The following is a 14577-nucleotide window of genomic DNA, read 5'->3' as shown; positions in this document are numbered from 1 at the left end:
TTTAGCCATATTGACATGTATGAGATGATATCTCATTGTAGTTTTGATTTGCCTTTCCCTGAAGATTAGTGATGTTGAACGTATTTTCATGTGTCAGTTGGCTATCTGTATGTCTTCTTTGAAAAAAATGTGTATTCTGTTCCTCAGCCCATTTTTAATCAGATTTTTTTTTTTTAGTGTTGAATTGTATAAGTTCTTTATGTATTTTGGATATTAACCCCTTATTGGATATATCATTTGCTAATATCTTCTCCCACTCAATAGGTTGCCTTTGTTTTCGTTGATAGTTTGCTGGGCAAAAGCTTTTATTTTTGGTGTAGTCCCAGTAGGTTTTTTTTTTGCTCTTGTTTCCCTTGCCTTAGGAGACATATCTAGAAAAATGTTGCTATGGTTGATGTCAAAATATTTATAAGCTGTATTTCTTTTGTTTTAGTGTATATATTTATGTATATGTGTATGTTTTTGTATATGTATGTTAAAAATTATTATTACTGCAATACTTTGTTTAGTGAAGCCCTATTGATGGTAAATTCTGTTTTCCTTAATTTTCACCTCACTCTTGATGGTAATTGAGTGAGATATGAAATTCTAAGTTGACATTATTTTTCCTTCACATTTTGTTATTTATACCATTGCCTTTGAGTCTCTGCTCAGGATTATGTGAAGTCTATTGTCAATTTGTCAATCATTTGTGATCATTTTATGTTTTCTTTCTTACAGCTTGCATTTATTTATTTATTTATTTATTTATTTAAGATTTTATTTATTTATTTGAGAGAAAGAGAGCACAAGCAGGGGGAGCAGCAGACAGAGGGAGAAGCAGGCTCCCCACTGAGCAGGGAGCCTGATGCAGGACTCCATCCCAGGACTCTGGGATCATGACCTGAGCTGAAGACTGACGCTTAGCCGACTGAGCCACCCAGGCACTCTTATTTATTTATTTTTAAATGTTTATTCGTTTATTTTAGAGAGAGAGTGGGAGGGAGGGGCAGAGGGAGAAGGAAAGAAACTGAAGCAGACTCTGGGCTGACTGCAGAGCCTGACATGGGGCTCAATCTCAAGACCCTGAGATCATAACCTGAGCTGAAATCAAGAGTCAGATGCTTCGGGGTGCCTGGGTGGCTCAGTCGTTAAGCATCTGCCTTCGGCTCAGGTCATGATCCTGGGGCCCTGGGATGGAGCCCCACATTAGGCTCCCTGCTCAGCGGGGAACCTGCTTCTCTTTCTCCCACTCCCTCTGCTTGTGTTCCCTCTCTTGCTGTGTCTCTCTTTGTCAAATAAATAAATAAAATCTTAAAAAAAAAAAAAAAGAGCCGCTTAACTGCGCCACCCAGGTGCCCCTCTTTATAGCAGCTTTTAAAGTTTATTTTTATTAGAATATACTCAATGGTATATTTATATTTACCAGTATTCAGAGTACAATCTGGATCTGATTATTTGAAACTTTCTTTACATCTAGAAATTTCTCAGCTACTATCTTTTCAAATATTGTTTATACAACCTTCTCTACATTATTTTCTTTGAAAGCACCTATCTCATCTCTATAGATCTAATCTAAATTTTCTAATTTTTATGTTTATTTCTCTGTTGTGCATATGGGTGGATTCCTCAATACTACCTTATAATTCACTAATTTTCTCTTCAGCTGTGCCCAATGTTTAAGTGTCTCATTTTAGTGACTTTATAAATTGATTCTTTTTCACAGCCACTAGTTCTTATTTTATTCTGGCCTGTTTTGTGTCATAATTTGTTTTTTTAATGGATACTATCAATTATTTCTTTGGTACATACACATATTTCAAAGTTTTTGTCAGACTATTTTATCAATTAAAATTTATCTGGAGTGAATTCATGTTCTCATAACTCATCTTGCTGTTGTCTTTATAAGCACTCTATTCCTTCGTGTATTTTGGAACTTTTGTTTTCAGGCTCATTTTCTTTCTTGCTTTCTTTCTCTCCCTCTCTCTTTCTTTCTCTCTCTCTCTCTCTCAAAAAAAATAAATAAAAATTAAAAAAAAACAAACCCACCCCCTATTTCACCCCTCCCCCCCACCCATCTCCCCTCTGGTAACCGTCAGTTTATTCTCTATAGTTAAGAGTCTGTTTCTAGGTTTGTCTCTTTTTTCCCCCTTTGTTTCTTTGTTTTGGTTCTTAAATTCCACATATAAGGGGCACCTGGCTGGCTCAGTATGTAGAGCATGTGACTCTTGATCTTGAGTCATGAGTTTGGGCCCCACACTGGGTGGAGAGCTTACATTAAAAAAAAAAGTAAAGTAAAAAAAAAAAAAATCCACATATGAGTGAGATCATATGATATTTGTCTTTCTCTGACTTATTTCACTTAGCATTTTACTCTCTAGCTCCATCCATGTTGTTGCAGATGGCAAGATTTCATTCTTTTTATGGCTGAGTAATATTCCATTGTATATATACCACATCTTCTTTATCCTTTCATCGGTCAGTGGACACTTGGGCTGCTTCCACTGTTTAGCCATTGTAAATAATGCTGCAATAAACATAGGGGTGCGTGTATCCCTTTGAATTAGTGTTTTTGTATTTTGGAGGTAAATACCCAGTAGTGCAATTACTGGATCATAGGGTGGTTCTATTTTTAACTTTTGAGGAACTTCCATACTCTTTTCCAGAGTGGCTGCAGCAGTTTGCATTCCCACCAACAGTGTAGGAGAGAGGGTTCCCCTTTCTCCACATCCTCACCAACATGTGTTGTTTCTTGTGTTGTTGATTTTAGCCATTCTGACAAGTGTGAGGTGATATCTCATTGTGGTTTTGATTTGCATTTCCCTGATGATCAGCGATGTTGAGCATCTTTTCATGTGTCTGTGGGCCATCTGTATGTCTTCTTTGGAGAAATGTCTGTTCATGTCTTCTGCCCATTTTCTAATTGGGTTTTTTTTTGGATGTTTAGTTGTATAAGGTCTTTATATATTTTGGATACTAACCCTTTATTGGATATGTCATTTGCAAATATCTTCTCCCATTCTGGAGGTTGCCTTTTCGTTTTTTTGATTGTTTCCTTTGCTGGGCAGAGACTTTTTATTTTGATGTAGTCCCTATAGTTTATTTTTGCTTGTATTTCCTTTGTCTCAGGAGGCATATCTAGAAAAATGTTGCTATGGCCAATGTCACAGAAATTACTGCCTGTGTTCTCTTCTAGGATTTTTATGGTTTCAGGTCTCACATTTAGGTCTTTAATCCATTTTAAGTTTATTTTTGTGTATGGTGAAAGAAAGTGGTCCAGTTTCATTCTTTTGCATGTGGCTGTTCAGTTTTCCCAACACCATTTGTTGAAGAGTCTATCTTTTTCCCATTGAATTGTTTTTTCTTGTTTAGTTGAAGATTAGTTGATCATATAGTTGTGGATTTATTTCTGGGTTCTCTGTTCTATTCCACTGATCTATGTATCTATTTTTATGCCAATACCATACTGTTTTAATTACTACTGCTTTGTAATATAACTTGAAATCTGAACTTGTGATACCTCCAGTTTTATTTTCGAGGTCTTTTGTGGTTCCAAGTAAATTTTAGAATTGTTTGGGGATGCCTGGATGGCTCAGTTGGTTAAGCATCTGCCTTCAGCTCAGGTCATGATCTCAGGGTCCTGGGATCGAGCCCCGCATCAGGCTTCTTGCTCAGCGGGGAGCCTGCTTCTCCCTCTCCCTCTGCTGCTCCCCCTGCTTGTGCTCTCTCTCCCTCTGACAAATAAATAAAGATAATCTTTTTAAAAAATTAGAATTGTTCGTTCTAGTTCTCTGAAAAACGCTATTGATATTTTGGTAGGGATTGCATTAAATCTGTAGATTGCTTTGGGTAGTATAGACATTTTAACAATATTTTTTCTTCCAACCCATGAGCATGGAATGCTTTTCCATTTCTTTGTGTCCTCTTGAATGTCTTTTATCAGTGTTTTACAGTTTTCAAAGTACAAGTTTTTCACTTCTTTGGTTAAGTTTATTCCCAGATATTTTATTATTTTTGGTGTAATTGTAAATGGGATGGTTTTCTTAATTTCACTTTCTAGTGCTTCACTATTAGTTATAGGAATGCAACAGTTTTCTGTACATTGATTTTGTATCCTGTGATTTTACTAAATTCATTTAACAGTTCTAGTAGTTTTTAGAGTTTTCTATCTATAGTATCACATCATCTACAATTAGTGAGAGTTTTAGTTCTTCCTTACCTATTTGGATGCCTTTTATTTCTTTATGTTTTCTAATGAAACATTTAAAAAATCTCTGTTGTATCTTAGTATAAGTCCTTTTTCCTGATGTTCTGCCTGTGAAATAAGCAATGAGTTACCTTTTCCAGAGAAGAATGCTTTATGGGTTGAACTATGTGTCCCCCAAGAGATGTTGAAACCCTCATCCACATTTTCTGTGACTGTGACCTTATTTGTAAAATAGGGTCTTTGCAGATGCAATCAAGATGAGGTTGTTAGGTCATTAATCCATTATGACTAGTGTCCTAAGAAGAGGGAAATTTGGACAGACACACAGGGAGAATGCCATGTGATGGCAGAGACAAAGAATGGAGTGATGTGGCTTCAACTCAAGGAACATGAAGGATCGATGCGCAAGTTAGGAGAAGAAGGGAAAGATTCCCCTCGGAGTCAAAGAGGGAGCATGGTCCTGTCAACACCATGATTTTGGACTTTCAGCCTCCAGAACTGTGAGGGAATTAACATCTGTATTTGATGTTACTTTGTTACAGCAGCCGTAGGAAACTAATACAGAATGGCAACTTAATGACTTCTATGGCGTCCACAATAAATAGATGGACAGCCATTGTCCCAAATGAGTTCAGTGACCTTATGTTTCCACTTTACCTTACATGTTCTGCTATTAATTTTGACTATAAAGGAGACATTTCCCCTTGATTAATTAGAAAGTTACTTCTTCTGAGCTTCCAAATACTTTCTAATATTAAGGAGTTGAATGTGAAAAGACCTGTGTATAAATTGTGTATCAATTCGCCCAACACTCCGGCTATAAGTGATCAAGGAATGTGTATAAAAGTGAATCTGAAATTCACGCTGCTCAGACTTCTACTGTTATGAACTTCAGTTACTAACTCAAAAATCCCAATTTGTCCTCAGACCAAACCGTCCCACCAAGTCCCAGTGCCCTCTTCCTATAAACATGTCCACAGCTCCTTTTCTTACTCTTTCCTTCCCTTCTTCTTCAAGCAAGTGCCTTCTGGTCCTCCTACCTCAACTGTTAGCCCTCCAGAGAGCAATCAGAACCTGCCCTCTCCCCTGCTGTCCCTTTCTCTGCCCTTCTCCAAGTCACTCCCCTTGTCTTCTGGCTTCACATCTCACTGACACAGCTCTTACCCAGGTCCTCAGAATCGTTCAAATGCAAAAAATGGTTTCCATTTCTCTCACTTGACTGCACTCCCCCCACCCCAGCCCAGCGTGTTGTTACTAATGAGCCTCCCTTAATTCTTAAGATGCTCTCCTTTTGATTTCCAAATCACCAACCTGTTCTCATTCTCCTCCTACTGCCCAGAGCATTCTTCTCAGCCTGTCCTGGTTACCCAATTCTGCCCGTACTCTAAGTATTATGTGTTGGAGTCACTGAAGATTTTATTTTTGATTCACTTTGGCACACTTTGTTTTCCCCTGCCTAATTCTTCAATAGATATCTAGGGCTTTCAGGATTAAATCAAGTTTTCCAGTTGAGCATATAAGAGCTTTCATAATAGCTGCCTCTCCCCTACTTGGGCTCTCTGATCTAGTCATAACAAACGACTTGCTTTTCCCTGCTATTTCATGCTATTCCATGCTTCAGTGCCTTTATACATGCCTTCACCTAGGTGGCAGGCCTTCTGCCTGGTCTTGCTGCACTCACTCATCTCCCGTGGTTAGCTGGCCATTGATGGCCTCCTGCTGCCTCGCTGATGGGGCGACAGGGTAGCCAGATCTTGCATTTGTCATCACTGAACAGGCAAACCCAGTCTTCTGATCACGGCGGTCTCAGGTTCTCAAGAGCTGCAAAAGAGAGCAAGCTCCAGTGCACAGGGGCTGTTTAAGTCTCTGTTGGCACCACAGTTGCTCCAGTCCCACTGGTCAAAGCAAACGGGATGACCAAGACCAGAGTCAATGGCGAGGGAACTGCAAAGGCCATGGACACCAAGGGAGCCACACTGCTTACTTTTCTGGCTTTTGCCTTCTCTTTGTCACTCCATTCATTCATCCCCTGCACAGATGTTATGAACACCTGCTATAAGCAAAGCCCTGGGCTAGACACTCAGGATGCAGAGAGTCTTCTTAGTGTTTGGAATTTGTACTCTAAGTCTGACATTCAAAGACTAGGACATCCAATAAAAGAAATACCAGGATTTAAGGCTGTTCGGCTAGGTAGGGGTGGGCCTGAGAATGCTCCTCTGTGCTCCTCAGCACATCTGCAGAAATTGCTACTCGTTAGTCAGAATTCTCTATTTATAGCCTCTCCCCACAAAAGAGGGAGTGAGACTTGGAGGAAAGTTGATCAAAAGACACAAACTCCAGTTGTGAGATCAATAGCCACTGGGGATGTGATGTAGAACAGAATTAACACCACTGAGCTTATATTTGAAAGTTAAGAGAGTAGTAGATCTTTAAAGTTCTCATCACGAGGAGAAGAACTTTAAAAAAAAAAATCTCTATGAGATGATGGATGTTAGCTAAATGTACTGTGGTACTCATTTTACAATATATCTAAGTCAAGTCCTCACGCCATACACCTTAAACTTACACAGTGCTGTCTGTCAATTACAACCCAAAAATTCTGGGGGAAAAGGATAATCCAAAGCCAAAATACAGACACAAAATGTGAAATCTTTTTAGTGTGTAGATTTAAAAATTATCATTGAAGAATTACTAAATTTCCTCGATAACCTATAAACGCAGGAAATCGTGTGAAAACAGCATTTCCGCAAAAGACCCAAATTCCAGAGTTGGGTGAGAGAAACAGTTAACATTTTCATCCTTAGGCCCCAAGCCTTTTGCCCGTTTGTCAGAATAAATAGCTGTTTGGAACTTCCAATTCCTACTTGTGGAAATTACATTGACCGAAAGTTCAAATGAAAACCACTTTAAAAATAACTGCCTAAGCTGCCCTATTACGTGTATTTATTTTTTGCTAGGATTAGGACAGATTGCGTTGGCAGCGTAGTCTTTCATAAAGAGGGGGGTGGGGAACAGAGTTGGGTCTTCATTTTCTCACAAAAGGCACAATGGGAAGCGCATCTGTGAACATTGCATAATTTGTTATGTTCTACAAAGAGGTGGGTTTTTGTTATCCACATACCAAAGCTATTTGGTACTGTTGCACCAATGATCTCTATTCAGGTCCAGAAAAGAAATTGGCCTCAGAAGAGTGAAAGGAGAGTAAATTTTTCTTTAAAAATTAGATACAGATTATCACTTCCAAATGCAGGGAGGGAATTTTACAAGGGACGGTGCACTGATTAGCTTTCCAATGGACACCCAGTCCTTTATGAGACACATACTAGCGGTGGTCAACTGTGACCAATGTGGTTGATTACTCTCGAGAAGAGCTGAACTGAGATTACCCATCTAATCTAATTGAGAAATGTTGGGTGAACTTGAACTGTTTCATGGACATGAATGACCAGAGAATTTATTTGATAAGACATTAAAAGCTGAATATGGTAACTATCTCTTTGATGGCTCGATACAGTCTTTCCTTTAGCTCATTTGCATGTCTTTCATATTTTTTTGTGAGTACTCTCCTGGTGATTACACGAGCGGCCTATATGAAAAAGGGGGAAAAAAAAGTTTCTGTGCAAAATCATTATGAAAAAATTAGAAACCTTACCTTTATCAGTAAACACTCCTGACAGTCTTTATTTGGCTAACACTTTAAAAAGTGACACCAGCTTTTAAGAACAGTAATTAAATTTGGAAAACTTCATAAATCCGTGGGTGTCTCACATGATGGTCCTTAAATTATTTTTAAGTATTGTCTCCTGGTTTTATTCATTAAGATAAAAAAAGACATCAGGAAGTTGGCATGTTATTTACCAACCTCCTTTGCATTTTGTTGTAAACTGGGCAGGGAGAGCTACTGTTGGTGGCATCTCGGTGAAATATTTATGGTAATTTTATCGACAGTATGGCATGCAGGTGGTATCAGATAATGAAGGGCTTTCTCTTCATATGCCTGCTAAATTTAAGATAAATTCTGCTGTATTCCCAATGACTTACTCACAGCAACTCAAAGATAGAAACTCTGAGTGTAAATTACAAAATCACACTTCATGTTACTAGTGACTCTTTAAATGGAATTTTTCATTGAAACTTTGTCATTAAAATAAAAAGGCCTTTTGGCTGTGCCCATACAAGCATAATAAATTGTATATGTTTGTGATACTGAATGACTCTTGCCCATATGCTGCACTGCAAAGCTACATGAATGAGGCATTTACCAAATCAGGCCCACCACATTAAACAGAAAAACAATCTTTATTCATGGTAACTTATCAGTTTCAATTAATCAACCCTAACAATGGAAATTCTGATGTGTTCAAGCAACTTGAAAGCCATAGGTCACCTCCAGGGCAGCCATGTTGTGTCTTTGTGCCCAAGGTTTCAAACAAAGCAACATCTCCAAGAAATATACATACATATACATACATACATGTGCATATATATGCATACCAATGGGTGTCTACAGCTCTGCCGTGTTCTGCCAATAAGCATGCATGTGTATTGCCTATGATTTGTATCATAGTACATGTAATTGTTTTCCTTCAAAGTATGACTTTTTTGAGCTCTGCAAGTTTAAACAAAAGGAAAGAAATTTCCATTGGATGACCTTTCAGTTTCTGTGCTGCTATGTGAATAGCATTGTGCAAACCATTCCAATGGTTTTGAAAAGGGGTAACCATTGGTTTGATTTGGTTACACGGTTTAGTAAAGAGCTCCCTCCCACTGCCTTAGGGTCTGTGAAAGGTCTGTGACCTGTTTAGAACTGCCAAGGGAAATGTCATGTCGCCCCTCCCAAATGGGAGTATCTGCATTCATTTGATCAGTATAAAAAATGATTGGGGATGGCGAGATCAGTGCTTTTGAATTGCAATTTATAGCAGTTTACAAAAATGCACATTGTTGGAAAAGAAAACATGGAAATGTTTCTTTCTAAATTGCATTACCTGTGAAATGTCATTAGTCTTTTAAGGATATTTACATCCTTTTTTTTTTGATTATTTAGGAGACTTATTCCAACTAAAGAAAATCAGAATTTTATTACATTGTGATTTTTAAACTTGTATTTTGGTTTTGATGGCAGAATTTAAAGACAACAACATTTCTGAGTTCTTAGGATAAACATAATTTGTTGTCAGTTCCATTTGCTAATTCTCCGAGAGTCTTTGCTAATCAGTTGCGTTAGCGGAAGATTCCTGATTACCTTTCCCAGATTATAGAGGAGATCCATTTGTTGGCAAATGCCTTGTCTGCTGATTTCTAATAGTGAGCCTGAAATCATGGGCGTACTAACTCTACCAGGTGTTCATTACTCCTTCAATGGTATCCTAGGTAAATGTCTTTGTCAGATGCATATTTCCTAAATTATGGCACCCCTAGATTCATCTACACATACACCCAGCTTCATAAAAGGAAATGTTATTTCTTTTCATTAAATGTGTAAAAGAATACACGAACTTTAAAAAAAAAGTTTAGGGTAGGCTGTTCAAGTTCAGAAAGGCTTAATGCAGCCACTTGAGCCTCTGGGGTACAGAAAACACCTTCTACACGATGTCTAGGAATCTCGAAAGCTCCATCTCTTTGCCTTAGGCAAGTGGGTGGAGTAGGAGATTATTTTGAAGAATTCTTCTTTTCCTACTAAAAATTACCTTGGGAAGAGGGCCTCAGAACTTCCCTGGCTGATACTTGACTCGAGAAAAGAAAGACCCTGCTTCAGAAAAGACTTGACCCAGATAGACTCCCTAGCACTCCACTTTGAACCTCCCAACCATTGAAAAGCGAGGTTGTCACGTTTTTATCTTTGTTCATGTTAAGCCTCGGAATGACAGCCTGTCTCTGTGTCCCCCTCTCCCACCGCCCTGGCTCTAAGTGTCCACATTGACACCTACCGGTGACCACAGGCTGCAATTCTTTGTTGCCTTGTCCACGCTCCTGGCTTTCACTGGGATTAGCTCGGGGCCTTTGTCCCCCTTTCAAAGCGGGAACATCACATCCCATGTTGTGGCTTTCCTGTCTCAGACCCCCAAGGCTTTCCTCACAATTTACACACCAGGTAAATGTCCCTCCCTACGGAGCAGAGAGCACAGCCTGGGGGGGGGGGGGGACCTCCCTACTCCCCAACTTCAGAACCCCTCCCTGCCAATAGGGTTTCTTTTCCTTCTCATGCAGAATTTTCTATTTTGTATGGAGGAAAGACTGAACATGCAAATGGAAATTTAAATCTTAGTTAGGTCCTTGGGCCCAAGCACAAGACAAACACTGCCTTTTAAAATTCTCTTACAACTGCTCCTAATTCTAGGAAAGGGGCCCTCAGCAGAAGGTCATTTACTGACCTCGGTCACAGGCTCCTAAGACCATTTCCACAGTCTAGGGCAGCGGGAAAACCGTCTCAGAGGAAAACTTGGCTGATGCAAGCTGTTTTGAAGGCCAAGGAGCATCTGACCGCCTGACCTCCCCTTCCCCCACCCTCCCAGCCCTCTTCTTCAGGTCACTGAAGGGAACCCCAGCTGGAGCCAGAGCTGGGAGGACCCACTAAACATGAGGCAAAGAGCTCTGCGTGACAAGTGGGAAGTGGTTTGTGTATAGCAAGTAAAACAAAATTCACATCTATTCGTTTTGCCATATTTTTAGGGAGGTTGTCAGAAACGCCGGAGGAAGAGCCTTTGGAGAAGCCATCGATACCCCAGAACACCCCAGTGAACGATATGGATGCTACTGAGTAATGGGGCAGGGCACTGGGCTGCGCAGAGCGGACCCACAGAGTGGGCCCTCCCCTTCTCGGCATAAGGCCTGCCTCCCTGACAAGGGATACTACCGCCCAGGCGTTTTTAACATCGCAGGTTCTCCCCAGATGATGTAGACTCACTCGCGACCGACCCGCACCTGAAGTGAAGAGGACGCGACGTGCGCCCACTGTGAGCACCTTTCCAAGCCCTTAAGGCAGGTGCTCGCTCATGCTGGGTGAACATGACACACGAACTCCGAGGGGCTGCCAAATCAACTGGGGCGCTTTCCTGGGCTCAGCAGTGTGCCCCAAAGCCTTAGGGTGGGGAGGGACGGACTTCAATTAAAGAGTTTGAGGCACTAAACCTCCACCCCCTCTCTTCTCCATCCAGCGTCTCTCTGTAACACAAAGGCAAACTGATTTGCTGCCTCCTCGCCCACCCTCATCGCCATGCAGGCGAGCCTTAAGGCCTGGTCCAAGGGGATTTTAAATTTCCTCTAGGGCGGTCCGCTCTTATTTTACGTCGGTACTGGGCTCCCAGCCTTATCTTAAAAGCTGTAAACAATTCTTTGGTAAGTGGGAAACTCCTTGGAGTTTTGCTTCCCGGTCAGTATCAAGGCCATGATTCACGTATTATTCTTTCCAGAATGTCAGGTACCATTTGCTGAAAGGCCAGTCCGCTTTCTCACGTGCGTAACGTTCAGCTCGTTCCTTTCTGTTCCCCGAACTACAGGTTAGGCCCTGCCTGTAGTCCCAGTTTCAGACTCTGGATTACAGATTTCTAGAGCGATTTATTAAGTCTCAAGAAATATATTTGTGGTAACTGTCACATAAAGCTGATAGACTCTGGTGTGAAAGAAAGCTAGAGAGGCGATTTATTTGTGCGTAAACGGCACAAGATTTAATTGGAGAGAGACGTGTTATTCTGGACGCAAGTCCGTGGGGTGGCATAGCGCCGGAGAGCATTATTCGAGCTTCATCTACTGTGCACTATATGCCACCGTCTCTAAAGCAGTGTTGCCCTAGAAACTTGTTTTAAATCTGCTGCTATATATCAACACCTTGTTTTAGCAGTCCTTGGCTGAATTACAGTTACACAGTTTGGCGCTTCTTTCAGATTTCCTCCCATCAGTTTGGCTAAAGAAAGGAATTTTTCTCCTTTGGAAATGAATTGGCTTAATTAGTAAGTAGATTAATGGCAATTGCTGGTGAGTTGGGTTTCCAGCAGAGTTTCAGCAGAGAGGGTTAATCGGAGTCAGGTCTGGAATCTTTCCCAGAACTGGCGGCCAGCCATTTCCACCAACCAATCAACCCTACAAGAAACGAGGGGGAAATGAAATAGAATTTACATTCTCTGTACTATTAGCCTGGACAGAAATTCCTTGGAAGCGGCCTCCTAGTTGGGGGCAGCACAGACGGTTTCATTTCAGAATTTTAACAGAAAGCTTGAAGGGTTTCACCTTCAAGATATATCTGAGTACCAGAGCAGAATTTCAAATGGCACAGGGAGTGCACTCCACGGAACATCCAGGGCGCACGGGAAACGCCTGAGGCTCTCTGTCAGTTTCAGGTTCCCTCAAGTTGCAAAAACCTCCCCAAAGTTCGGTCCTAATCTGTTATCTACCAGAAGCCTTTAAAAAGTTCAGTTGTATGTTTTGCCGTCTTTTCACTTATTTTTTTTCCCATAGCAATAAAAATGCATTCATAGTTTAACGTGCAGCTGCATTAGTCTTGCAAAAAAAAAAAAAAATTCCCTGCTGAGAAATGCATATAATAGGAAAAACAGATCGGCTGGACAGCAGTATAATTAATGCCAGCAAGGGCCGAGGCCGGTTTCATAGTTTGTCTTTTGAGGATATCAAGAGGAGACCTGGTGAAAAATGACGCATGCTTTAGCATTTCAGAAAGCTGGCAACTGGCAACGCTTTTCCTTTTTGCTTTGACTTTCTGCCTCAGAACAAAGAGGTCGGCAGAACTAGCTAGGTTGTAATGAGTTCTATGTCCCTAGCACATTAAGTGCATCATGGAAACATATTGTATCGAAATAGTTTGGAGGAGAATACCGGGGATGAAAGAGAATGGGTGCTTTGATCAGCTCCCTGGGGTCCTGAGTGCGCACAGACTGACTTGCAAGGAGTTATTCAGCCCCAGCTAGACACACTTACAACACCATTCAAAGAAATTTGCATATCTGTAATTTATCACATCGGTCCAGAACATTTTTGCAAGGTAAATAAAAGTTGGCTGAATAAAAAAAAAATCAATCATCGCAGATATAGAACACTGTGAAGCCAGTGTTCCCATTAAAAACATAAATAAATATGTCCATAAAACATGACGATTTAGGGGCCCACTTTATTTTAAAGCGTCCTTAGAGCAACAGGTTGTGGGCTGACAAAGACAAGAGTGGCCACAGTGTTTCTGCGCTTCTACTTTAGGGGAGGGTACGTACAGCTTCCCACTAGAATAAAGGCAGAAAGTTGAATGAGATGCGTGTGGCTATAACCAGCCCGCGACATGCAGAGAAAAATTAGTACACACTTGGAGGAGATGTGAAAGATGGCTTAATCTCTTTGGCGTCTGCAAGAGCTAAGGTTAAATCTCATTTCTTCTCCTGTTGATTTCATTGCCAAGCCCTGGTTGCTGAATTCAGACGCTCAAGAGGATGAAATGTCCCCACACTGGTCAATAGGAAAACTTGCTTTCGAATGCCCCATGAGAACAAGTGAAATTTTAACAGGCAGGCATTGTTCTGAGTTTTTAAACAACCCAGTTAAACAGCAAACAAGAATCTTCAACTTGACCTTGGAAAAGGCTGGTGTGCCTGTAGATCATCTATCAAACAACTCTGGATGACAATGATATATTTCTAAGTATTGTCAGATGAAAAGATTGATAAATTTGCCGCTGCAAAGTGAGAACTTTGAAAACAGGCAACAGGCAACTCGGTGCGCTGCCTCCACTGACTCCTGGTCTGTCCTTGCCACCCCATCCCCACCCCTCCACCCTCGGCCTTGGGGCCAACTCAGTAGAAGAGGGCCAGTAAATCAGCACTGTAATATTTCTTAAGGGGCACGGAAAAGCTGTGAACAGTACCACTCATATTAAACGCAATATTTCTCTGCTTTCGTGGGGAACAAAAGTCATAGCAAGACGTCTTTATGGCTAATTCAGTCAAAGGCACATCTTGGTTCCCCCCGCAGAAAGGTCAGTGTCGTTGTGTTTGGTCCACCGAGGGGGTGTTTTCACACTGAAAACTGAGCCAGCTGTCCCTGTCATACCCTCGCCATTGGGGAGCGCGCACTAGCCATGGTTATTAGGCACATTCTACACCTGCAAAATATACCGATTTCCAAGACTTTTCAAGACACCCCCCTCTCCCCCGTTCTCATGCCCCCTCCTCTTTCGTCTACTAAACTTTGACAACACAATTCAAGCCCTGGATGAAAGCGTTGCAAGCAAGGGGAAAGCTGGGGAGGGGGCAGCTCAGCCAGCGCCTCATGGTGTCTATTGAGCAGCCATCAAAGAAATGAGGCGTCAAGTATGTTTTCAAAAGTAAGGAAAAACTTCCAAATAAGTGCTTAGAGACATCACACGTTTGCTATTGCCAAAATGCAGATTTTTG

The 14577-nt window shown here is 41.0% G+C and overlaps 1 protein-coding gene across 1 annotated transcript in view; it reads left to right on the top strand.

The window, feature by feature from the left end:
* Window positions 1-10950, top strand: part of CUNH10orf67 (chromosome unknown C10orf67 homolog) — a gene marked incomplete at its 5' end in the record, with an annotated part of 133300 nt that extends 122350 nt beyond the window's left edge. Inside the window, one exon of the mRNA XM_032425536.1 lies at window positions 10859-10950. Coding sequence (XP_032281427.1) covers window positions 10859-10950 — 92 coding nt within the window. The remainder of the gene's footprint in view (window positions 1-10858) is intronic.
* Window positions 10951-14577: the final 3627 nt, after the last annotated feature.

This window comes from Phoca vitulina, unplaced genomic scaffold (genome assembly GCF_004348235.1).
Source record: "Phoca vitulina isolate PV1807 unplaced genomic scaffold, GSC_HSeal_1.0 scaffold33, whole genome shotgun sequence".
Classification (NCBI taxonomy): domain Eukaryota; kingdom Metazoa; phylum Chordata; class Mammalia; order Carnivora; family Phocidae; genus Phoca; species Phoca vitulina.
This window is presented reverse-complemented; position numbering and strand designations above follow the sequence as displayed.